This window comes from Diabrotica undecimpunctata, chromosome 9, assembly GCF_040954645.1.
Source record: "Diabrotica undecimpunctata isolate CICGRU chromosome 9, icDiaUnde3, whole genome shotgun sequence".
Taxonomy (NCBI): Eukaryota; Metazoa; Arthropoda; class Insecta; order Coleoptera; family Chrysomelidae; genus Diabrotica; species Diabrotica undecimpunctata.
The window spans coordinates 31,550,873-31,578,848 of NC_092811.1; the positions used below are offsets into that span (position 1 = coordinate 31,550,873).

The 27,976-nt window shown below is 33.8% G+C and overlaps 2 protein-coding genes across 5 annotated transcripts in view; one reads left to right on the plus strand and one right to left on the minus strand.

Annotated features, from left to right (window-relative positions):
- Positions 1-27,976, plus strand: part of LOC140449771 (cardioacceleratory peptide receptor-like) — a 544,190-nt gene that overhangs the window by 426,047 nt on the left and 90,167 nt on the right. The gene's annotated exons all lie outside the window — the stretch shown is intronic.
- On the minus strand, positions 237-27,966 carry LOC140449772 (uncharacterized). The gene is made up of 2 exons (XM_072543108.1): positions 27,808-27,966; positions 237-1,293 (listed from the first exon to the last, which is right to left on the minus strand). The coding sequence occupies exons 1-2, from the start codon at positions 27,819-27,821 to the stop codon at positions 309-311; spliced, it is 999 nt and encodes a 332-aa protein (XP_072399209.1). The 5' UTR covers positions 27,822-27,966; the 3' UTR covers positions 237-308.

Sequence of the window (27,976 nt, forward strand, 5' to 3'; positions counted from 1 at the left end):
TACAATATGAATGAAAAGAAGTGATTGAATAAATAAGGCTTCTAATCTTCCTCTAGAAGAATAAATTTTCATTAAGCATAATTTATTCACATTTTCTAAAAATATTAATTTTTTTCGATTGCCCAACACTTCAGAAAAGTGGAGTTAACCGGTTCTTGCACCGAGATCCTCAATTGATCTTATTTATTTATCTGAACTATCTTTCCGCTATTTTTTACATAATATTGATAATGCTCTTGAACTAACAATACTTTATTAGAATATAATAATACAAACACAAATATAGAAAACTAAAGTCACAATAACCTTTAATCCCAAGATATTATTTTCATATCCTCCTTATACAACGGAGTATCGATTGTTTTGTTTCTACTTAAAGTTTCAACAATAAGTCCAGCTGACTTCATTTCTTCTGCTAACAGTCTTAAACTTTTCAATCCCTCTTCAGAGCTTTCGATTATTGCTGACCGCAAAACGGGAAAGGCTTGAGCTAACTCTACGACTTTAATCTTCAACCAAGCTTCATTAGGTAAGCCTAAAATCGCTAAACGCTTCATTGGGAAGAAAAGTGGAAGGTCAAGTTTCTGCAAATTGGTATTCATCAAAGAAATCTTTCGTAGATGTTTTAAGAAAGTGATGTTGACGTTAAAGTGATATAGCGGATTATAATCTAATATGAGCTCTTTTAAATAGTGGTTTCTTTTGAAAGCATGTTCCTCGATTTGGATAACATTCGAGCTCACTACAACCAAGTTTTTTAACTTAGTAAGTCCATAGAGAGTACTATATTTAAGAGTAGGCATGGTTTGATTGTAAATCGTTAAGTTTCTTAAATGTTTTAACTCTGAGAAACATTTGTCCTGAAACTCCAATCCCGGATTTGAATAAAAACCAAGATGACGAATATCTGAAGCTTCTTTAAAGGTACTAGTGGTCACTAGAGGAAAAACTGATTCGGCTATAAGAAGCTGGCCTTTATTCATAAACCGCAGGGAGAAATCAGAGATAGCACTCTTATAAACAAAAACAGTTTTTAAAGAAGGATAATATTTTGTGAGCTTCTTATGTAATGAGCCAGTAACTGAAATAAATTGAAGTAATTCAGGACTATGACTCTTCTTCCAATTAGTTCTTTCAACAACGTAGTTATCCTCGATGTCATTTATGTTGTTACAGATCAGTTCTCTTCTAGTATGAGAACAGTTGACATGATCCTGGCACTGAATTGTTTCTTCACTACTTTCTCCCAAATATGTAGGAAGAAGAAACAGCAGGGGAACCAGTAATATTATTCTGAAAATAAGTAAAATGTTTGTTATATACTTGGTGATAATTTTAATATAGGGTTTATTAATTTTTACACAATCTATTTTTCATGATTAGATATTCATTAATTGATATCTGTAAATTTGGTAAAATTAGAACTAACGTAAGAAAACGAACCATAAAACATTGACTAATCAATTTTGCTAAACAGTATTATAATATAACAGAATATTATGCACGAGAAGGCATTATCTTCTTTCTTTTCTCCCTAAAAGTTTATTTTAACCTTCGAGTGGTAACGTACGGTCCCTGACACCAACGTAGTAGATTTTTCGCGCTAAACTCAATGCGCATATAGTTTTGTCCGCGCGGCCAGGTAGCTTTCAAATCCTCATCACGCTATTCAGTCTTGAAAAAGCTGTGGCCGAGTGCAGATAGTATAGTCGGTTCGCTATATTTACGCGGGTTTCGGATTAACAAAATTATGCTAATCACTCATTGATAACCAGTTGCAGTAAACGACTTCCCAGAAAATTAGGTAAAAACTGCATTAATGGTCATATTTTAAAATACATTAAAATAACATTAGGGTAGGTATAAATTTGTTACAATATTGCAGTTGAATTGATTCTTTGCCAGTGTTGACATTGTATGTTTGGTGGAAATATTTAAAAATGCCTAGACGTGTGTTAGATGAAGATAGTCTAATTTGTAGTGTACATAAGTATTTTACGGATGAAAAAGAAAATGTCGGTCCTTTAAAATCGGTAATGTCTGTTCAACAACGCATATGTGATGCTCTAGGAATTAGTGAAACCAAACTAAGAGGAGTATTACAAAATCGCAATAATGAACGGCCGAAGGAAGATCACCGAAAAACTCGCCTATCATTGAAAACGAAAGATATTCCAGATGGAAAAAAATTTGAAATTCGTGATACCATTTATCGAATGCGAGCCAACAAGGAACATGTGACCTTAAATACAATTCTCTCGGAATTAAAAGATAGAAAATTTGACGAAATTAGCAGAACAAGTCTATGGCAAGTGATACATAATTTGGGTTTCAAATTTCAAAAGGAGGATAACAGAAAAGCCCTTTGTGAAAAAAGTTCTGTTGTGCATAAAAGAATTAACTTTCTAAGAAAATATTCTAAATTAAAAGAAGAAAGGGCAAATTTTATATATTTAGACGAAACATGGATATTTTATAGGGGTGCAACCAAGAGAATATGGCAAGATGATAACGTAAAGTCTATCAAACATACTGATGGAGAAGGGAAGCGACACATAATTTTACATGCAGGAGGGAAATCGGGTTTTATAGAAGGTGCTGATTTAATATTTTCATCTAAATCAAAATCAAGTGACTATCACGATAATATGAACACAGAAATGTTTGTAAAATGGTTACATGAAAAACTTCTCCCAGGATTAAGTGAGCCCAGCGTAATTATTTTAGACAATGCACCTTACCATTCTGAAGTATTAAACAAAAGTCCAACGAATTCTTGGACTGTTAATAAAATTAAAGAATGGTTGACAAAGGAACATATACCATTTACACAACATATTTAAAAATCAGAATTATTACGCTTGGCAAATATCCACGCAAAACCAAAAACCTTTGTTGTGGATCAGATTATTGAAAGTTACGGTCATCAAGTTTTACGTCTGCCACCGTATCATTGCCAGTTTAATCCCATCGAATATATATGGGAAATAGCAAAACAATATTATAACAACCATATTGGGCCTAACGGTTATAGCGACGACGCAGTTCGGGAAACTTGGCGAAAGGCACTTTCAATTGTAACTCCAGAAGTGTGGTGCAACTGTATATTCAAGTGCGAGAAACTAATAGAAGATTGGTAGACTCGTGAAAATAAAATAAACGAAATAAGTCCAATCATAATAACAATTAATGGTGACGACAGTGATGATGATGAGGATTATGATATTTTTGATGATAATGACTGATTTTCATTTTTGTTGGCAAGTTAAATTTTTTTATTTTTCATTAGAAATTCTCTCCATGGAACAAATATACATAGACCATATTTTTTGTGTGAAGTGTAATATAAAATTATTATTAGGTTTATATTAGCCACATTAGACTCCATTAATGAAGTAATTCTCCTTATTATACTGTCAATTATATAAAAGATTTTCCATTATTATTTAATTAAAAAAAGTTATGGATTATTTTTCATTTCATTTGACCAGTTGATATTTCCCCAAAGAGCAGGTAATTAAAACTGGGTACTTACAATAAAATTTTTAATCCGAAATCCGCGTAAATATAGCGAACTGACTTTAGTCATAGCGACTATGAGCGACCGAGGTTACCATTTGTGTTATACTTAACGGTAAGTTTTTGTCGTTGTTGGTCCATAGTCAGTTTAAATAATAGATATTCATTTTAGAAGTTATATGTGAATATGGATGACGAAAGAGAACAAATCAGGTTGCAACAACTTTTTGACAAAATTGTTGCTAATTTGAACCAAAGATGACAACGCAAGTTTGCAAGATGATTGTTCAATTGTTCAGAAGTTGTAGAATATAATAGCAATTCAGAGGAGGATTTCTGCGGATTACCGTGTTTGTTTGGGAAAGATGGAACAAGATGGAGTTAATCGTAACGTTCGAACTCGTACTAAAAATCTTCTACCCAATCTGGCAGGACCAAAAGGTGACATTAGGCAAAAATTGGTGATAAAAGAGATTTGGGAATGTTTTTTCACTACAGATATATTAGAAAAAATAGTAGAATGCATCAATAAGTTCATAACACTGAAACGCTATGACACACTCAATAACAGAACGGCTAGGCGAATTGATCTTATAGAAATGAAAGCTCTGTTTGGGCTGTTGTACATATCTGGCGCTAACAAAAGCAATCATCAGAATGCTGATGATTTATTTAGAACATATGGAAGGTCAATGGAGATTTATCGCCTAACGATGTCACTAAAGATGTTCCAGTTCATTTTAAGACACATTCCGTTCGATGAGAAAAGTATTAGAATGTAAGGGCAAGAATTCGACAAGTTGGCCGCAATACGTGAAATTTTTGAAGCTTTTAATTCTAATCTACCGAAGCATTACAATATTTCAGCATATACTACAATAGACGAAAAGTTAGAAGCCTTTCGCGGCAAATGTTCGTTCAGGGATTACATACCGAATAAACCAAATCGTTACGGTATAAAAATATATGCTTTAGCAGACGCTGAGATGTATTATACGTCCAAGATGGAAGTGTATATTAGTAGACAGCCAGCAGGAAAATATTTTGTTGATACGTCAAATATGTCACTTGTACCTCGTCTGTGTGAACCGATTTGTGGAACGGGAAGGAACGTTACCATGGATAATTTTTTCACAAGCTTTACGCTCGCGCGATTACTTCAACGTGAATATCGTCTAACTGTTATAGGAACGTTACGAAAAAATAAACCTCAAATTCCTCTAGTGCTAACACAACAAAGGCCAGAAAAAAAACAGTATGTTCGCATTTCAAGAGATGTGTACCCTTGTATTGTATGTCCCCCTAAAAGAAAAAATGTTAGTGTTATCTACTATGCATTACGACGACAACACTGATAATGCAACAGGTACACCAGAAATAATCATAGATTATAATAAGACTAAAGGAAGCAATAAGGGTATCAACGTCGACGGATCATACTTAAACCACTTGCGATTCGTAGATGACATAGTTTTAATAGCCGATAATATACAAGAACTAAATGATATGTTACAACAATTAAATGCAGTTTCAGGAGCGGTAGGCTTAAAAATAAACTACAGCAAAACAAAAATACTGAGCCGAGACCAGACAAATATAGCAATACAAAATCATACCATAGAAAATGTTGAACATTATGTATATCTAGGACATGTTATCAGGGCGCTTTCGGCAAATTAGCATATATCTTGAAAAACACCTCCATTCCTGTAAACTTAAAGAAAAAGGTGTATAACACATGCATACTACCAGTTTGTACTTACGGCTTGGAGACAGTAGCCCTTACCAAAAAATCTGCTAAAAAATTAGAAACAACGCAAAGAGCAATGGAACGAATCATGCTTGGAATATCACTAAGAGACAAGATTAGAAACACCGAGATAAGACGTAGAACGAAGATTAGGGATATTGTGGAAGAAATTGCAAAAATGAAATGGCGCTGGGCAGGTCACCACGTAGCCCGATATAATGACAACAGGTGGACACGGAGAATTCTAGAATGGAGACCAAGGACGACAACAAGAAGCATGGGAAGACCTCAAAAAAGATGGGTAGATGACATAAGAACAGTGGCAGGCAAACAGTGGATTAGATTGGCACAAGATAGAGAAAGATGGAAGCAATTGGGAGAGACCTACATTCAGGAGTGGATCGAAAATGGTTGACAAAGAGAAAGGAAGCGTGGATGTCGTGCACAAACTCTGCATGGCATACAATTGCGCTAGAGCAACCCGTCGCTGCCCAATGGTCATTTTTTATAGTTGTTTGAATGTCGCTGGGATAAATTCCTACATTATATACAAATTAAATACAGACACACGCATTCCTAGACGAAAGTTTTTGGAAGACTTAGGTTTACAACTAATTGACGAACATATTCGCAGACGAGCCCTAGAACAAAATATTCCAAGGACAATTCGTATGAGGTTAGTGGAAATTTGTGGCATGCAGACAAGAAATCAACCTGTTCAGAATAATGTGTATGGAAGATGTACGTTCTGCAGTAGTAAGAAAAACCGCAAAACTTGGTTTCTTTGTAGGCAGTGTGGCAAATATATGTGTTTGGAACATTTAACCGGACTATGCGTTGTGTGCAGTATAGAAGAAAATAAGGAAGAAAACGACAATAGTTTCAGTTTATGTTGGACATCTGTTGAATAATTTTATTTTTTTTGTGACATTTCTTGCCTTGTCTTTATCCTAAAAACTTGTTGTGTGTCGATTATGTAAGTACCTAATAGAAGCCAATTTTTTTAATGTGCACTTTTTCTCGAAAATAAATCAATATTGATCATTGCTTACTATATAGTTATTTAAATATAGTTATATTAAATATTTAGTCACATCAAAATATTAACAAAAAATCACAACCTAAGATATTCATTATTAAAAAAGTAGGTATCGTAGACCGACGTTACCAGCTATGTTACAAGAATTCACGTTACCGGCGTAAGGTTAAGAAATAGTAATTATTAATAGTAATTTTAATAATTATAATTTTTAAAAGTATGTGTGTGTGTTTTGTTTTATGGCACTGGAACTAAGCCAATTAGCCAGAACAAATTTTTAAAAGTATTTTAAGTAGTATAACAGTTAGCAGCAAAAGTAAATTATTATGGATCTGAAACTAGGTTTTAATAGTATTTTATTATTATCTACTATATTGAATACCACGTCTACTATAAATACAAACCACTTCTTTAGTAATTAAAAATACGTTTATTTTAAGTTTTGTTTTACTTCGAAAACAATCTAATTTGCTTGATAGGTATGTAGTTTGAGAATAATTTTCGAGATGAAAATGGAATCGTCAAATATAATGAACTTTTAATTAAAATTGTAGTTTATATTCATTAAATATATAGTAGTAGTAAATTAAAGAGCAATTAGTAAGTAATTTTAATTTTAGCAAATAAAATTAAATCCATTAAAGTGTAAGAAGCATTAAAATAAAATTTAAATTTAAAAAGGAAGAAAGTTCGAGTTTCGAGAAAGTTTTAAGGTTGTAATTCAATGTGTAACATAAAGATAGAGTTACCGGGTGTGTCAAAAGAAGCGGGACGAATATGTCGCGAAATTTACATCAAATGAACAAACTTAACACCCCGTGTTTAATATTTTTCAAAATCTTTCGAATGGCACCAAACACTACCTCCCACCCCATCTCCTAGGGATCGGGCGAGGAGCAACTTTAAAATCTTAAATAGGAACCTCAATTTTTTATATTGCAGATTGATATTCCTCATGCAAAAATAAGTAACTTTTATTAAAAACATTTTTTCGAATTGTTGACAGTTGACGCTATAATCGGAAAAAGCTATTTATACTGATACCCAAGGAAAATTATGAAAATGGTCTATAACATATAGCTATATAGTTCTAAGGCAGTGTTTCCCAAAGTGGGGGTCGCCATGAGGTACTAGGGGGGTCGCCGAACATTTCCAAAATAAGACAAAAGCACCACTTTGTTAGATCATGTATTTTTATTTTAACAACGCCGTAAATAAAAATTAACAATTAATTATCAGACGAAATATAAAACTAAATATTAAAGTCCGTAAAAATAAAAAAGTAAAACAAAGTCAAATATTATAATCTTAATGAGAGCTATGCGCCTGTTTCTGTGAAACTAATCTTTCAAATCTAGGCTGTGTATTTGAGACACACACAATTATATCATTTTCAAGTACGAGACGATTTCTAACTCTTGTTTTAATGGCATTCATAGACGAGAAACTTAACTCACACAAATATGATGTTACAAATGGAACCAAACATTTTACAGCTTCACTCGCCAACTGGCGGTATTCCTGCATCTTTTCGGTCCAAAATTGGTCCGAGTTCTGGGAAAAAAATTGGAGCTTCAACATTCCATCACTTGATATTTCAATAAGTTTTTCTTTCATGTTTATTGGTATTTCAACATGCTGAAAGGAATCGGCTAAAAACGGATTTAGTATCCATCTGCAACTGTCGTAACTGTTTTGAATTTCTTCGGGGAAATAATCACAGAGCTGTTGTTTTAAATTGAGCAAAGTAACATGCATGTCAGCAAAAACTTTTTCAAAATTTGTAGCACTGTAATTGGATACATTTTTCATAATTTCCTGAAGGCACTGGAATGAATCGAGTTGTTTTTTGCCAAGTGAGGTCGACCATAAATCGATTTTTCTTAGAAACGCCTTAATTTTATCTGTGGCTGTAATTATATTAATGTCGCGACCTTGTAAATTACTGTTCAAAATATTTAATTGCTCGAAAATATCAGCAAGGAAACCTAGTTTCAGAAGCCCAATAGGATCGGAAAATTGATTTTCATATGGGGACTTCTCATCTTTCAAATACATTAAAAGCTCTGCTCTTAAGTGAAATACTCTGTTTAAGACGTTGCCCCTTGAAAGCCACCTTACTTCGGTGTGATAGAGAAGATTTTCAAATAAAGCACCCATGTCTTTGCAAATTGTTCTAAAAATACGGGTCTGCAAAGCTTTTCCTTTAATGGAATTTACAACTTTAATGATGGTTTTCATAACACAGTCCATTTCAGGAAATAAAACCTTTGGACGCAAGAGCTTCTCGATGTAAAAAACAATGTCTCCATTTGACATTAGGCATTATTTCTTGTAATTTGACGACAAGACCAGATTTATGTCCTGTCATAGCTTTAGCGCCATCTGTGCATATAGCAATACATTTACCCCAGTCAATATCATATTTACTTGTACGTTTCACAAAAGTGTCGAGTAAACATTTTCCAGTGGTATTGGTCTCCAATGGGGAACAAAATAAAATATCTTCTTGAATGCCATTATTTGTATCATATCTTACAAACGTAATGAATTGGGCACAGTTAGATATATCTGTGGATTCGTCCATTTGAAGAGAGAAGTATGTGCATTTATTAAGATTTTCCACAACTTGCGCTTGAATATCTTCTGCCATATCACTAATTCTTCTTTTAATAGTATTATTTGACAGAGGTATTGTATTTAATTTTGCAGCCTCTTTTTCCCCACACATTATATGTACCATTTCAACAGCTGCTGGAAAAATCAGATTTTCAGCAATTGTGTGCGGATTACTAGTTTTGGCAACACGATAAGCAACTTTATAACTTGCTAATAATGCTTTTTCATTAGTAGTGGTTGCCAAGGGAAAACTGTCTTGCTGTTTGTGAAGGACGTTCAGCTTTCTTTCAAAGAATTCTACGGGCTTGTCTTTTCTATCTGGATGTTTGCTATTTAAATGTCGAAGTAACTTTGATGGCTTCATGCTTTCTTTTGACAAGACTTGTCCACAAATAACACATTGTGGTTTATTGGAAATAACGGTAAAACCATATTTAAGATATTCATCAATGTAGAATCTGTTTTTCTTTTTATTGCTGCTACTGCCACTTTCAGACGTAGATGGTTCTGCACTTCTTTTTAAAAACTTATCCATAATTTATAATTTATCGTAGACGTAAATACGTAAACGGGAATACGTAAGTCGTAAAATATTTACTCATTACTTAACACCGCGTTCGCCACCATAGGCTGTTTGGATTCGAACTGAGGTTTCGTTGCGCATCGCCGCTTATATAAAGCCAAAACGAGGCTACGAGAACGTTCCAGAGTGCCATCTAGTAGCGAGCGCTTTCGCGATTATCATGGAAGAGTTTTGCGATGTAGACACAAGCTAATATGTCGCGGTGTACAATGTGCAGTCGACTTCTTATTATTTATTTTTATTGTAAATGCTATTCTGGCAGAAGTACCTACTACTAATTACTAGTGGGACAGATCGCAATCATTAAAATAATTGTATTAAAATAAAATAATGGTTTTGATTTAAACTTAAACAGTAAAGTAAAATTAAATTTGAGAAACCATCAGATAATTGTAAATTAGGCACGCTATTTCTCTCAAATAATATTTAATAAATGAGTGGGGGGAAATTGGGGGGTCGCGAACAAATTTTTTAGCAAAAAGGGGTCGCGGTTTGGATAAGTTTGGGAAACTCTGTTCTAAAGCATTTCTGGCATGTAATAATGCGTTTTCTAGATGGATCTATTTAAATTACGTTGGATTAAAAAGATGAAAAAAATTACTTCATTGGAACCCGAGAAAATACATTTTTTTATGTATACAGATTTTGATATTTGAAATTCAATTTGCTTCAACCTTCTTCTTCTTCTTCTTCTTCTTCTACTTCTTGAAGATCTTTCGATCTGTTTAATTTTGAAGCTACCTCTGGTTAATTTTTTGGGAGGTAGATTGCCAACTATCCCTCCATCTTTTAGGTGGTCTTCCGGGAGATCTTGAACCGGGCGGGTTGTTTTCTAGGGCAATTTTTGGGAGTCTATTCTCATCCATTCGTCTTACATGACTGTACCACATCCTTTTACGCTGCCTTCCCCATCTTACAATATCTTGAATTTTGCACTGCTCTCTAACGTTTGTATTTCTCACCCTGTCTCTTCTTGTTTTGCCCACTGTTGTTCTTAGGGTTTTCATCTCGGCAACCCTTAGCATCTGTTTCGTTTTGTTGGTATCTTCGCGCACTTCTATGCCATATGCCATGATAGGTCGTATGCAAGTCTTGTATATTCTAATTTTATTATCTGTGCGCATATACGGATTTGACCAGACTATCTCCCGCAGACATCCCGACAATGCGAATGCTTTGTTGATCTGACTCCTTAAGTCCTTTACTGGATCGTGTCTGCTTGATATATCTATGCCCAGATATCTAAATTGCATCAACTGTTCTATGGGGTTGTTCTCAACCACTAACTTACATCTGAGCGGATCTTTTGCTATTGTCATATGCTTCAACCTAATTTCCTTTATTTATTTTTCACGCGCAATACCGATTATTATTATAATATATGTTATAAATATCTTAAAGATGTAAAAATTTTTATCAAGAAAGAGCTTCAAAAGAAAAATGTAATGCTTTAAAGATTGTCATCCTATTTTTTATAACTTCGTCGCAAATGCAGGTCAACTTTGACCGATTATATCTTAGGAAACATTGCTCACAATTCAATTTTTTTTCTTTTATAAGAAATGTCCTACCAAGTTCTTTTCAATGCCATTTTTTGTATATATATATATATATATATATATATATATTTAGGGATTCTACAGTATTCACTGCCTTCCCTCGCTCAACCGTTTCCATCTCTCTCTGTTGTTCCATTCTCCATCGTTTAGTCCTCTCTTACTCATGGCGTCGTCTACTTCGTTCCTCCAGGATTTTCGGGGTCGTCCTCGTTTCCTCCTTCCTATGGGGCTCCATTCGGTTATTCTCTTTATCCATCTGCTGTCGCTAGCTCTTCTTACATGTCCATACCACTTTAGTCTTTTTTGTTCTATATATGTTAGTATGTCTGTTTCTATTGATGTTCTTTGCTTTATTTCGTCATTACTTCTCCTATCCATTCTTGTTACTCTGCAGCATCTTCGCAGGCATTCCATCTCTGTTGCTATTATCTTGCTGCCATTTTTTGTATTTAATATAATTTAATAGTTACCTAGGTACAGTAGACTCCCTCTTAACCGACCTCCCTTTAACCGACTGTCGGCTTAAACGACCGACCTTAATCCTTTTGGATGATACTATTTTTAGATTAGATTTTATGTATTTCCCTTCGCACCGTACCGTTCGATACACCAGAGAGAAAACAAAACACCAGAGAGAAAACACTACAAAAAACAACAAAAACAACGCACTAAGAAGATAGTTCGTAGCTCAAAAAACTCGTGGAGAATCGCAACCTACAGCGTGGACCCAGTTAATTTCAAGTAGATAATTATTATACTAATATGCACTAATTCTGATTTTATGTTTCAGGCATCCTACAAAAAAAAATCCAAAAAACACAAAAAACGACTTCGGCCACCAAAAAAATCAAAAAACTACTAATAAAAACCGGCGCAAGCCACAAAAAAATAATAACAAAAACCATCAAAACCCGGGCACGTAGGGCCCAACCCCTTGAGCACCAAGTCGCCGAACTGAGCCTAGCTCAGAGCGGAGACTTGAGGCCCAAGTAAGCAATTTTAGTTCGCGGATAAGCCACAGTAAGATAACAGAATTATAGCAAGAATGCGCTGTCAAGAGTTTTGAATTCGGTTAGGAATCCATGTTGGAGTTTTATTACCCAGGACTCCCACATGAAGAGCATTTGGCTGATAGTTGTGCCCTTATCGCGCATCAGAGTGCTATAGGGGGGAAAGGGATGGTCTGGAGCATTGGAGCGCGCTGGAGTGACTTCTGTTTTTACTCGAGTTAATACAGAATAGTACAAACAGAAGAACCGTTGAACACTATAAGAGAAAAACAATACAATATAGAACTACTCCAAGAACAATCAATAAGAGAACTATACCAACAACGTCTAGACCAAAAATTAATAGAATTTAGATACGGCAACATCGAAGAAATATATGAGCATATAAAGGCGAGTATAAAGCAAGCAGCATTCGAAGCCCTTGGGGAAAAAGAACATATAACAAATAAACAGCACTATTATGAAATAAATGAACCAACAAAAAGAATAATTGAAGAAAAAAAGCAACTATACAGAAAATGGCTGACTACAAACAACGATGAAGTTTATAAAGAATATAGAGAAAAAGATAGAGAAGTGAAAAAACAAATAACACAGCAAAAGAATGAAGAATGGGAAAGAATCTGCTTAAATATTAAAACATATATAGGAGGTACAAGAACTTCGGAGTCATGGAAAGTACTTCGGAGTCATTAAATTGGGAAATATACAGGACAAAGAATGGAAGGACTACTACAAGGAACTATTAACAGAACAAATACCACAATTCATTGGAAAAGAAAACAGGCGAAGACGAAGCAGATTCCCACAACACGAAATAGAAATAACAGATAGGGAAATGAGAACGGCCATAAAAGCAATCAAAAATAAGAAAGCACCGGGACCTGGACGCATCTCACCTGAGCTTATAAAATACGGATCAAAAAAATTACACCGGATGATACAATGGATATTTCAGAAAGCCATAAATAGAGAACAGCTCCCAAAGGAATGGACGGAGGCATATATAACATCTATATTTAAGAAAGGAGATAGAAAACGATGCGAAAACTACAGAGGAATAAGCGTAATATCATAAATAGGAAGATTATATGGGAAGATACTGCGAGAAAAGATAGAGCAAGCGATATAAGGCAAAATCGGGGAGGATCAGGCAGGCTTCACGGCAGGAAGATCATGCATAGAACACATATACACACTGGAACAACTGTTGGAAAAGAAAAAAGCTAAAAATAGAGATATACACTTGGCATTTGTGGACCTGAGAAAGGCGTATGACGCTGTACCAAGGTCAGAACTATGGGAGGCAATGTACAAATTAGAAATACAGACGGAGCTCATAGAAGCTACAAAAGCTCGGTATAAAGAAAATAAAGTGTCCATTAAAATGGGAACAAGAATCATAGGAGACTTCACCACAACAAAAGGGCTCCTGCAGGGTTGTTCCACATCTCCAACCCTATTCAAAATATACTTAGAAAAAGCCTTGACTCCATGGAAAAGAAAATGTGAAGGCATGGGAGTACCGGTACGGAACGAATACCTATATACGTTAAGCTTTGCAGACGATCAGGTAGTGATTGCACAAGACCAAGACGACCTCAGCTACATGATGAAGAAAGTACAAGAAGAATATACCAAGGCTGGCCTAGATATTAACCTCGCGAAAACAGAGTACCTATCTACAAGTGAAGAAGACATAGAAGATCTACAGATTGATGACAACGTAACAATCAAAGGAAAGGATAAATTCAAATACCTGGGGTTTATAATCACGAAAAAGGCAACAACAGAGGAAGAAATTACACAAATATTAGGACAAACAAGAACAGCAATCCGACAACTTAACTCAGTATGGTGGGATAAACACCTAAATATGAAGACAAAAACGCAGATTTATAAAACATTAGTGCGAAGTATTATGACATGGGGCTGAAAATTGGATCATAAACAAGAAAAACAGCAGTAAGATAGTAGCAACAGAGATGGAATGCCTGCGAAGATGCTGCAGAGTAACAAGAATGGATAGGAGAAGTAATGACGAAATAAAGCAAAGAACATCAATAGAAACAGACATACTAACATATATAGAACAAAAAAGATTAAAGTGGTATGGACATGTAAGAAGAACTAGCGACAGCAGATGGATAAAGAGAATAACCGAATGGGGCCCCATAGGAAGGAGGAAAAGAGGACGACCCCGAAAATCCTGGAGGAACGAAGTAGACGACGCCATGAGTAAGAGAGGCCTAAACGATGGAGAATGGAACAACAGAGGGAGATGAAAACGGTTGAGCGAGGGAAGGCAGTGAATACTGTAGAATCCCTAAATATATATATATATATATATATATATATATATATATATATATATATATATATATAATACACCTCGTTCCAATGAATTGTTACACCCGAACGTAATTCTTAGGGGTGAACATGTCTCACAGGCTGGGTTTAATTAAATTGCTTGCTTGCTTGCCGTACCGTTCGACCACATGTACGTTAGCAACTGATGAGTATAGTCGATCTTTCGCTGCCGTATTAGAGTCTAAACGTCGTAGTTTGTTTTCGTGCAGGTTACAAACTTAACTATACATATGTACATACTGATATTATGTACATAGTGAACTTTTCGAAATGAGTGGAATTAAAGGAAAACAAACGTGTTTTACTGTCAATGAAAGACAAGTTAAATGCCATAGAGCGGCTTGAAAAAGGTCATTCTGTAAAATCGATTAGTGACGAATTCGGTGTAGGACTGACAACCGTAAAACACTAGCGCCGAAACAAGAAAACCATTCAAGATTATTGCACTCAAATCTAGTCTGATAAAGTCCTCTTGACTAGGTGTATTTTAAAGAAACCAATTAATGAACGTATCTTCTTCTTAAAGTTCCATCTCCTATCGGAGGTTGGATATCATAACGGCTATGGTCACTTTGTTGGCTGCTGCTCTGAAAAGTTGTAGTGAACTACAGTTAAACCATTCTCTAAGGTTCTTCAGCCAGGAGATGCGTCTTCTTCCTATGCTTCTTCTTCCTTGGATCCTTCCTTGCATAATAATTCTCAGCAGCTCATATTTTTCTCCTCTGGTTATGTGACCCAAATATTCTAGTTTTCTTCTTTTTATGCTGGTTATAATTTCTAACTCCTTATTTAGACATCGTAGTACCTCAGCATTGGTAATCCTTTGAACCCACTGAATTTTTAATATTCTTCTGTAACACCACATTTCGAACGCTTCTATTTTCCTTATGTGTTGTTTCTTCAATGTCCAAGCTTCCATTCCGTATAGTAAGATAGAAAATATGTAACATCTCAGAGCCCTCAATCTGAGATGCAACTGAAGGTCTCTGTTGGTAAGCATTGTCTTCATTTTCACAAATGCTTGCCTTGCAGTTTCAATTCGGACTTTGATTTCTCTGCTTTGGTCATTTTTGTCATCAACCCAGGTTCCCAGATATTTATATGTCTTTACTTTTTCTATTTGGGTTTGCTCTATCATTAATCTTTCATTTCCATGTTGCGTTTTTGAGACAATCATAAATTTAGTTTTTCTCTTATTTATTTTTAGTCCGTATCTAATGCAATAATCGTTAATTCTGTTTACCAATTCTTGTAGCGATTCCAGGGTGTCTGCCATTATAACGGTGTCATCAGCGAATCTTATGTTATTTACTATTCTTCCGTTTACAGAGATTCCATCACCCAGATCCGCTATCGCTTCCTGGAATATGGCTTCACTGTACACGTTAAACAGTAATGGTGACAGAACACAGCCCTGTCTTACTCCTCTCTTTATATCTATATTTTCGGACTTTTGTTCTTCTATCTTTATATTGGCCTTTTGATTCCAATACAGATTGATAATAATTCGTAAGTCTCGTCTGTCTATATCTTTGTTTCTTAGTATTTCTATTAGTTTTTCATGTCGGACCCTGTCGAATGCCTTCTCTAAGTCGATGAAACAGGAATAAATATCTAGGTTCATATCTAAGCATCTTTGAGAGAGGACATTAAAAGCAAACAATGCCTCTCTCGTTCCCAGTCCCTTGCGGAACCCAAACTGAGTATCATCCATATCATCTTCTAGTTTTCTATATAATCTTCCATGAATCACCTTTAGAAATATTTTGAGGGTATGGCTTATTAGTGATATTGTCCTAGAGTCTGAAAAATCTTTGGCATATACTGTTTTTGGTATTGCTACAAAGGTGGACACCAACCATTCCTGTGGGATTTTTCCAGTTTTATATACTTAATGAACGTATAGACGATGCATTATGATTATGGTTTATGCAAGAGCGTCGTAAAGGTACGCCTATAATTGGCCCGATTTTAAAAGAAAAGGCTGAGATACTACATGGTAAGTTTGATAATGGAGAAAAATTTGATGTGAGCTATGGCTGGTTGGCACGCTGGAAAAAACGTCACGGTGTTAATTTTTTAAGCATGTGCGGTGAAAAATTGTCAGTTGATCCAACTGCAGCAGACGAATGGAAAAATAAATAACAAGAATTAATTAAAAAGAAAGAATTACTGCCTGAACAAGTCTACAATATGGATGAGACTGGACTAAACTTTAAGCCATTGCCTGTAAAAACATTTGCTGCCAGTAATGAGAAATCAGCTGCTGGATTCAAAATAAACAAAGAGAGAATTACTATTGCTGTTTGTTGTAATGCCTCTTGAACTAATAAGGTCCCCCTGCTCGTAATCGGAAAGGCTAAGAAACCTCGAGCATTCAAAAACGTTAACGTTTCTTCACTTCCAGTATGCTATAAAAATCAAAAATCGGCCTGGATGGACGCCTACGTGTTTAAAGATTGGTTTATCAATGAATTTTGTCCTGTGTAACAACATACTTAACAAGCTTAAAGTTACCAGTCAAGGCTAATTTGGTGTTGGATAATGCACCAACACATCCTGAAAACATTCAGAGTGAAAAGGAGCCTGGAATAAAATGTATTTTTCTTCCACCAAATGTAACAAGTATCATACAACCAATGGATCAAGGAGTGATCGAATGTCTTAAGAGGCGCTTTAGAAAAAACTACTTTCAGAAATCTTGGCTAAAATGGAGTTAGATAACAAAGACATAATCGATGCTTTGAAAGACATAAACATTAAAGACGTTATTTTGATGGTGTCTAAAGCTTTTAATGAAATACAAAGTTCAAAATTCGTAAAATCTTGGAGAAAAGCATGGTCTAACATAAAAGAAATGATTAAATCCAGTTCTAATCCTGATAAAACCCCTTAGGAAGAGCCAGATGATATTGCATCTTTGATGAATGACTTTCTCAGACTCGAATGATATTCAACTGCAGGATTATCAAGAATGGATTGTTGGAGCTGATGATGACTTGACCAATGACAATTTGACAGATGAAGAAATCGATACAACATTATACACTCTACATTTTGCGGAAGACCAAGTAGTAATGGCAGCAGACAAGGAAGATTTAGAATTCATGACGAGACGGTTGTTTAAAACATATGAAGAATGGGGCCTCTCTGTAAATAGAAACAAAACGCAATACTTATGCATCGGGAATGAAGTAGAAGATCTAATGGTCAACGAACATGAAACAATCAAGAACTGTGAGGAATATATATATTTGGGAACAACAATCAACAAGAGTGGGCGCACCGAAAAAGAGATAGAGCAAAGAATCGTGAAAGGAAAAAGGGTGATAGGATGCCTAAACTTGATGCTATGGTCAAAAGAACTATCAAATCAAAGAAAGCATCTCCTCTTTAACTCCATCTTTAAAAGTATAGTGCTCTATGGATGCGAAACATGGCAACTTACTAAATCCTTTGAGCGACGCCTACTTGCATTGGAAATGGACTTCTGGAGAAGATCAGCTAGAAAATCAAGGCTTGATAGAATACAAAATGACCATATCAGAAATATAATGGGAGTCAAGTCAACCATCATTGACGAAATTCAAAGGAGACAACTGATCTGGTATGGTCATGTGAAAAGAATGGACGACGACAGGCTGCCAAACCAAATTATAAAATGGACGCCAAGGGAAAGAAGGAAAAGAGGAAGGCCAAAACAATTCTGGCTGGGCGGCATTCAGAAGGCAATGTCGGAAAGAAACCTTCACCCTGGCGAATGGAATGACCGACGTAGCTGGAAACTGGGAACCGGAAGGCGGAGAACGCTATAAAAAACCGGGAAAGAAAAAAAGAAATCGTACAGACTCTTATGAACGAAGATCAAGCAGACGAAGAGGTTGAAGATGTAGAAGGCAATACTGTTAGTAATGCTGATGCGAGAAATGCTCTACAACTGGCTTCACTGTACATTGAGCAACAAAATATGTCAACAGCGGCAGATGTCATGTTCATTTAAAAGTGGCGTGACTACGCATTCAAGAAAATAATGGAACATAAAAAACAAAAGAAAATCACAGACTTTTTCTAGTACATTTTACATTCATAATTATGTACATACATACACATATATACTCATATACATATATGTACATTTCATACAAGTTTTATAATTTGTCATGTGAGTGATATTGTAACGTTATAAACGTCACATCTCTATTAATTTATATTTTAATAATTATTTCATTTTAATTTCTTTATTAATTTATTAATTACTTTAACTTCATTTCTCTTTTTACTATTTTTTATTTAAAAAGTAGTTGGTGTTTTTTTCTCTGTTTTTTTCTTTCTCCCTCTGTCTTTCTTTTCTTTGTCTTTCTGTCCCGTAGAATAAATATTCGCCCTCTCTATTTCTGTCCGGTAGACTAGATATTCTGTTCCATGTTGACAAAAGCTATTTCTATCATAGGCTTGCGTCCTATGTCATCTGTGATAACTTCATTTCAATCTCCCACTTAGTTTCTGTCAGTCAACTTTCTAACGTAGTGGGAATATAATTTTTTGCCTCTTTTTGAAATTTATAAAAGAGGGCAAACATTATTATAAGTAGACTTCGGCAAATATGCATATTGCATATTTTGCATATTGTGCATATTTTATGCAAATATTTCATATTTTGGCATATTTGTATAAAAGTTTGCATAAAGTGCATAAAAGTTCAGATTTTTATACTGTATTTGAAAATGTTTAAACATACCAATTTATTTCAATTCTTGTATTAAATTTTGTAGTCATTTTAATCAAGAAATGATCTAAGTACGTAATCTCTACAGGTACAAAACATTTACAATTTCAAAGAAGATCAATTTAAGTAGCCCTCAACATTCTTAGAAAGTCTCGGTCACTGAGGCATTCAGTTATTGGATAATCGCTAAGGGTTCGCTCATTTGCATTTTATGATCTAATCCCCAAATCTATCTACAATTTATTGTATCTTAACAGCAGGTAAACGGCTAATAGTTTTGTTCCTAATTTAGGGATTTTCCAAAATCTCCCAGTTTATTGAATTAGGTACCTAAACATTTCTAATTTGATGCTCAGATTTGTAAATCATTTTTGTTTTGATATTCAAAGCGTAAACACTCGCTGTGCGTAACAAAAAGGAAGATTGTGATTTTATAATGCCTAAAACAACCAGTGCTTCAACTTGGATTAAACCTTATAAAGAGCTGTCTATGGATATGGGAAAAATCTACTGTTCAGTCTGTGGCAAAATTGTAAGTATCTAATATTTTCTATTAAATATCTAATATTTCATACATACAGGGTGTTTCCAAATGACACTTACAACGTTTGACTGTAGATACTTCTCGAAAAATTGAACAAAACGATATAGTTAATGAGGGGTCAAACTTATTTACTTTTCGAGATACAGGGTGTTAAAATTAAAAAAATTTAATTCTTTTAGTTAATAACAACAATAACTTTAAAACCAATAAACGTATTTACTTGAAATTTAGTACTCGTAGGTTGTTTTTAAATGAAAAATAGCTTCCTTTAGTGAGAAAAAATTGTCCATGGTACAATACAATGGTGTGTATTTAGAAAAATTTTTCACCTTTACTTTTTTTTTATGAAGTCAGCTATTCTAAAACACAATTATTTTTATTGTAATTGAATTAACAAAAAAAAAACTTTTGTTGAATTTTAAAATAAGTTATATGACGTACTAATGGTTAGTAACAAAAACTAATTTGTGGATTAATACTGCATTTAAAACACTTAGCGAGTGTTTTTTTTTTCAAACCAGTTATTTGATTAACCAAAAACACCTTGTATATTTTTATATTTTAAAGGTTGGGTTAAAATAAAGGTTTTTATTTTTATTTATAGATAGCATGTGAGAAGAAATTTCAGATAGACCAACATGTGAGAACTGCTTCACACATTGCAAAAAAAGGAAAAATAGGAGGAAAACATCAAACTTCAATGGCTAAATGTTTCCAATCTACTTCAAAAAAATTAGATGAGCAAGAAACTTTTAATGAAGACTTGTGTCGCGCATTAGTGTCTGCAAACATACCGCTTTCAAAATTAGCAAATGTAAATTTTATTTCGTTTCTAAAAAAATATTGCAAACTTAATGTTCCAAGTGATCGGTCTCTAAGAAGAAATAATGTGAACGGGCTATACTCGTCGGTGTTAATTAATATTAAGGAAGAAATTGCAGATAATTATTTTTACATATCTGTAGACGAAACCACTGATTCCTCAGGAAAGTATATTGCTCATTTATTGATTGGTGTTCTTAAAGAAGATACCTTACCAAAATCTCATCTTATTTCATGCCAGCAACTTGAGAAAACAAATGCTTTAACAATTTCGCGTTTTATACAAGAAACATTAGCAACTTTTTTTCTTCCGACAACTATTCCTTCTAATAAATTACTGCTTATTTTATCGGATGCTGCTCCTTATATGGTGAAAGCAGGACAAAATTTAAAAATATTTTTCCCATATTTAATGTTACTTGTGTAGCGCATGGATTAAACAGAGTTGCAGAGGAAATACGAATAAAGTTTCCTCTTGTAAATACCATGATATCCAGTGTCAAAAAAGTATTTCTTAAATCTCCTATAAGAATTCAACTTTATAAAGAAATGCTACCTAACATTCCTCTTCCACCACAACCTATTTTAACGCGATGGGGAACATGGTTAGAAGCAGCTAATTTGTATGCAGATCATTTTGTTAAAATAAAGAACATAATTGATACGTTAACAGATGAAAGTTCCCAATCTCTTTTGGATTCTAAACAAACTTTTCAGAGTAACTTGCTTCAACAAGAACTTTCATTTATAAAATCAAATTTTAGTTTTGTTCAAAAAACAATTACTCAGTTAGAATCACCAAAACTGTCATTGTTCGAAAGTACAGCATTAATAAAAGAATTTGCGTCATGTTGTCGGAACGTTAGAGGTAATATTGGAAAAGATATTTTAAAAAAATTTGAAGCTACTATGGAAAAAAATAAAGGTTACCATATTCTTTCTGAAGTAGTCAGTGTTCTAGCTGGAAATATTTCGGAAACAATTAATTTAGAACCAAATGTTTTGGTTAGTTTGAAAAATGCTCCCGTTACATCAGTTGATGTTGAACGAAGTTTTTCCATATATAAATATATGTACTAAGACAGAAGCCACAAGTTTTTGTTAGAAAATTTTGAACACCACTTGGTCATTTATTGTTACCATAATTCTAAATAAGTTTATTCATACTTAAAAATGATGTAGTTACTTAAAATAAATGTAAATCTTAATGAATAGTAGGAAATATTTAGTTATGTACACTTTTTTTTTTAAATAAAATTGTTACTATTTTACGATTTTTTTATTTATTTGTATGCATATTTTGTAAAATATTTGCATATTTTCGGGTAAACACGTGCATATTTATGCGCATATTTTCTACATTTTTATTTGCATATTTGCCGAAGTCTAATTATAAGCCTCATTTTATGGTCTACAAAATTCTCTTGAGTTTATGGGGGAAATTGGGTTTATTAACAACATTCCAGTTCCATTTCCCCAATACAAATAAATCAAATATGAATATTTATTAACCATTGGAGGACCTAACCTGAATTCGTAACAAAATATGGAAATTTATTGACCATTGGAGGACCTAACATCTACAACCCACAAGCAGCCCATTGAAGTCATAAGTATCGATAATTATTGTTAAGCTTTGGCAGGGTGGATTATTGTTTGTTTTTTATTCTTTTTAATAAATGTGTTTAGTTAAAATTTGTCTTATTTGCTATCAGCTAAGAGTTCAGGTTCAATCCCTGGACAAGACAAGACAAGACAAGACGAACTCACACTTGAGATACTGAGCTAAGCAAGGCATAGACGATAAGCTCCCATCGTTAATTTAGGTATTATTTTTCTAATAGTACTTCAATTCTCTTTGGTAGTCTTATCGTTACAATATTGTTAATTACATATATGTATGTACATACTACTTTTTTGTTTATAGACCATAAAATATATTTTTTTAATAGAGTTACATATGTAATGTCTTTCCGAGGGTGGTTTTAAAGATTTTCGGTTTAACCGACATTTTGATTATCCGACCTATGGCCAGGTCCCGTCATGCTCGGTTAAGAGGGCGTTTACTGTATTCTATTTGTTTGTAAGTCAAAAAATTGTTTTTAATTCTAAAACATTCCTAAAATCGTCCAAATAATCCGATTTTAATTCCATAAGGTACGTTAGATAGGTTAAGTACATTTTTATAAGTAAAACAATTGACAAAAACTTCTATTATAATCTACACTTGAGTGCAAAATAATCGACTCAAAAGCGATATTTGAGATTACACCTTCTGTTTCAATGTAAGAATTATGAAAAAAAAAAAAAAATTGAATGTGCAAAACAATAACTTTATTATTCAACTTACAAAAACTGCTATTGGATTATTTGGAAACGCATAATAAAAACAATATGCAATACAAACAGAGTTTCCTAAATATGCATCATTCGAACTAACGCAAGAAAGACGTTATGAACAGAGAAATCATCAGTTACAACATGAATTTCTTAATTATTCAGTATTTAATATTACCACCCCTACTCCTAATTACACTTTCTAATCGATTTCGCATGAATCGAATGACTTTTCTAATATATTCTTGAGGTATTGCTTCCCATTCATCATTAAGCGCAGCTCTCCATTCTATTGTGCTCATTGGTGCATGATTTCTGTCCCGGACCCATCGTTTAAACTTATCCCAAACATGGTTTATTGGATTTATGTCCGGGCTTAACGCAGGCCAATTTATTGTAGGTATACCGATCTCAGATAGATAGGTGGTGGTGACTCGTGCGATATGGCGATATGGCATCGTGCAATAAAATAAAGGCATCACCAATAAATCCCGCGTATGAAACCATATGTCCGCCAAAATGTCTCTGTTACGATCTACCGTTAAACCTCCTCCACGTCCTCCATCAGGCACGAAAATCAACTCGGTTTTCCCATCCATAGAACTTTCTGCCCAAAACATACAAGAATCGCCTTCATGGCACAATTCCATGGCATTGAGCAAATTGCTCTACTGGCCTTCCATAGACTCGACGACTCTTGTCTTTGCCATGTAGGCAGATCCTACTTCCATCGGAGAATAATACCTGACTCCATTGATAGTCGTTCCAATCCAGATGTTCAAGAGCAAATTCCAATCGTCTTTGCTTCTGGGCTGCAATTAGGTTGGGACCCATAGCTACCCTTTTTGGTGTCAATTTGGCTGCCTTTAGTCTTCTGACTGTCCAAACGCTGGTTACCACACCTCGGACCTCTCTAAGTTCGTTTTGGAGTTTAGCACCACTTAAATGTCGATTTCTCAGGGATTTCTATACAAGAAATCTATCATCTCTCTCCGTTGTTATTTGTTTACGGCCTTCTCCTTGTCAACGGATATAATCAGCAGTATCTTGATATGGACGATACACTCGGGACACAGCAGATTGGCTTAAATTTAGTCAATTTGCCACGGCCCTCTTGCTCAGGTCTTCTCTCAATAATGCTACTGCATGAGTTGCGTTGACGGGTGTAATATCCATTTGTAATGCAGTTGCGAACTTAAGTGACTGATGTATTAGTGTGTTGCTATCGAAATTCATGCGTTCGATATTAACCGAACGCGTTAAGTCGGTGCGTGTGGATTTCAATTAGTTAAATTCTGACCCCCTCTCGACTATTTATTATTTCTTTGTAATGCGTCATCCAATTTACCAAAAAACAAATTTTTTTTAAAACTCAATAATGAGGTTAATGATTGTACACTAAATATTTTTAAATTTACACTTTTTAGATTGAAACAGGAGACGTACTTTCGGAAAATAATTTTGAGTCGATTATTTTGCACTCAAGTGTAGTTTTTGTTGTGCAAAATTTAAAAAAAATTGAAATTTAAAAAAAAACAGATTGCAAATATATTATGCGAAATTTACTAAATCGATTTTAATGAAATTTGAAGGACTGTTTTACTATATTATAGAGACTTTTAGACAAATTATGAAGGTTCTAAATGTAATTTAAGTGGTTGAAAAACATTGAACAATAAAAGGCTTGTTTGCCCCTCTTTTTGTATTTATTGCTATTCTTCGTTCAAAAATTGTTGAGAGCACGAAATATGCCTCAAACTCATAAAACGGTTGTAAATCATAGGCGTTCCTAAGGTGTTTATTCATTAAATAATAATATAATGTTTTAATACTGTTATATATAATATTGATAATATTTTAATACTAATATATTTAGCAAAAAAATAATTAAAACTTTCACGACTAATGTTGGTTATTATATTATATTAATAAAAATAAGAATTTAACCATTAACAATTTTGTAAATAAGAATACCTTATCTCCTTGGATATTTCAATACTAATCTTCGCGTTTAATCACTTTACTAGAAAACCTGGAATTCATATCCGAAGGTACTATTCGTTCCAAGATAATTAAGATGAAATTCCCCAGATTTTTAATAATATAATTATATTCGAAACTTAACTTGAAAGGGTGAAGTTATTACGAACGAAAACAATTTTTTTGTTTAGTACGTTTTTGATCGCATGTAATTTACGCCTCGTCGGTGTTTCCGCGTCTACCTACGAACATATACGTACCTGTCGCTCGTGCTCGTTTTGTTGGATTGTTTGTGATGGCTTCATCATCAAGTTTTACACCGGTACTGTTGCGTACAGTCAGTAAGTCTGTCTATTCACCAAGAGAGAAGACTATTGTCCTGAATGTTCACGATGCTCTGGTTTCTCAGAATCCCACAAACACTGTTCGCAACATAGTCGAAAGTTGTGCCAACATGACTGGCGTAGGAGAGTCAACTTTATATAGGTTCCTATCAGAAAGAAAAAAACACGGTATAGCTAACCCAAACACAAACGAACACTTAAAGAGAGGGAAAAAGCCTATTGAAATTGATGAATTTGCCAAAAATGGTATTCGAAGGAAAATTCATGGATTTTTTTTCAAAAAAGAAATACCAAACCTAAACAAAATTTTACAAGAAGTTAGAGACGACCCGGATTTGCCTCATCTCGGACGAACTAAATTGTGGCAAGTTTTAAAAGAATTGCCTTTAAAAGAAAAACGTGGGTAAACTCAGGTCATACTCTAAAAAAAATTTGGTCAGATAAAAATATATTAAGCTCCAGGCAAGCCTTTATGGAAGGTTGGTCTACTGGTATCTCCCCACCTTCTGGTAAAGGCAGTAGATTAATAATTTCTCACATTGGCAGTGAAAAAGAATTTGTTAAGCATGGTTTGTTGGAATTTCATACCAAAAGCACAAAAGACTATCACGAGGAGATGACAGCTGATGTTTTCGAAGAGTATTTTGAGCAAATGATTGAACACATACCACCAAATTTAATTATAGTATTAGATAATGCACCTTATCATTCACGACCAGTAGAAAGACTTCTAACGAATGCGTGGAAGAAACAGGATATTCTTGACTGGCTGCGGAATAAGTATCTGCCTTACGAAGATGGAATGGTAGAAGCAGAACTTTTAAAAATTGCCCGGCAACACAAATCTAAGTTCAAGAAATACGTAGTTGACAAAACATCAGGCGAAACATCACAGTCTTTAGACTTCCCACCCTACCACTGCGAAAAAAATCCAATTGAACTCATTTGGGCACAAATGAAAAGTTATGTGGCTAGAAAAAATACGTCATATAAAATACAAGCTGTACGTGAATTGTTATACGAGTCTTTATAACATATTACAAAACAAAACTGAAAAGATGCAGTAAGACATGTAATAGAAGAAGAACAACAAATGTGGGATCTTGATAACATAATTGATGCGACCGTAGAGATTATTAACCTAATTATTAACCCTCAAGACGACTCGGATTCCAAAGTTGATCCTATTTATTTTGAATTTGAATAGTTTTCTAATCGTAATTATATATGGTAAGTAATAGTAGTTGTAATCGTAAGGTATTAAGGGGGAAAGGCGCAAAATGTCGCCTGTCAAAATGTTCAATGTGTTTTAAATGTATCCATTTTTTTTCAAATCCTGAGAAAACTAAAAAGCATTTTTGAAAAATTTAAAGGCAGAATGAAATATTTTTTAGAATAAATAAAAAGTTTCTTTTACATGCAATATTTTCAATTAAAAATTATACTATATTTTCTCTTTTATTTTCACCCCTGTTACATAACATATTAAAATAAACATTGTAGAAGTTTTCAGGGACTTTCTGCCCTGAGTAATAATGTAATCTTTCATTCTGCGTTTAAATTTTTCAAAAATATTTATTAGTTTTCTCCGGATTCGAAAATAATGGATACATTTAAAACACATTGGAAATTTTGCCAGGTGACATTTGGCGCCTTTTTCCTTAATTAAATAAATGTATCTTTTACAAATGGCAAGAAACTTTTTATTTTTGAATAAAATAAATAAGTTTTATTAAAAAATACAATTTACATAAGTACAATTTAAAAAATATATTTATTTAGTTCAAATAAATGTTTCAATCATATACTCTACGACACTGGTCGTTCATCTCTAACAATTCAAAATACCCCTGTAATAGGATTATAAGGTATTGTATTCCTTCAGATATAAGGTGGGTTAGTCGAAAACGTCTTAAACCGTCAGTTTCAGGTTGGTTTTTACTATTATATCGTATTACCTATCCTCTCTGTATTTCAGTTTTCTAATTAGGGTTAAACTTGTAGTGAGCTATCAACAAATTGTGAACCGACTATAAACTGCTCTACTAATTTCTCGAGAAATACTCCTCCAAATAAAAAACTGAAAACAACGTCTTCAATATTTTTAAAAAATCTGTCGAATGACATCAAACATGACTATGAAACCACTTTAAAATCTTAAATAAAAACCTCAATTTTGTATTTCAGATTCGGATTCTGCAAAAAATTCGTAAAAAATTGCATCAGTACCATAAAAATTAATTTGCAGACTTTTGATCAGTATTTGTTTTTGTGTGATTACAGCGCCATCTACCCCTAATCGGAAAAAAAAGAAATCAGATATAAATTATTTACTTTTTTACGTAGAGTCCTAATCTGCAATAAAAAATATGATTTTCTATTTAAGATTTCATATCTTAAAAGGGGACTTTTTAAATCTGCTATTATTATTTTTCCCGCAAATACATAGACGTTTTTTCCTTTCCCTTAAGAAGTCTCCATGTCCTACTTTAATTTTTATTTTTATTGTTCTCATTTTACTTAAAATCTAATAATCTAACCTTGTACTAATAATCTAAACTAAAACCATTTAAACTAAAAACGAAAACCAATGCTAAATACTCACAATTTGTATACCATTTTTCTTGTGCACTACCCAAGTTTAGATCAGCAACTGAACTCGAGGGGTCAAATATTCTACAAAAATAACGATATTGCATATCGTTTGTATTTACAGTTCTACAATATAAACACTAGTTTAAATAATTTTTCTTCGCACAGAGATAAAGCAAATA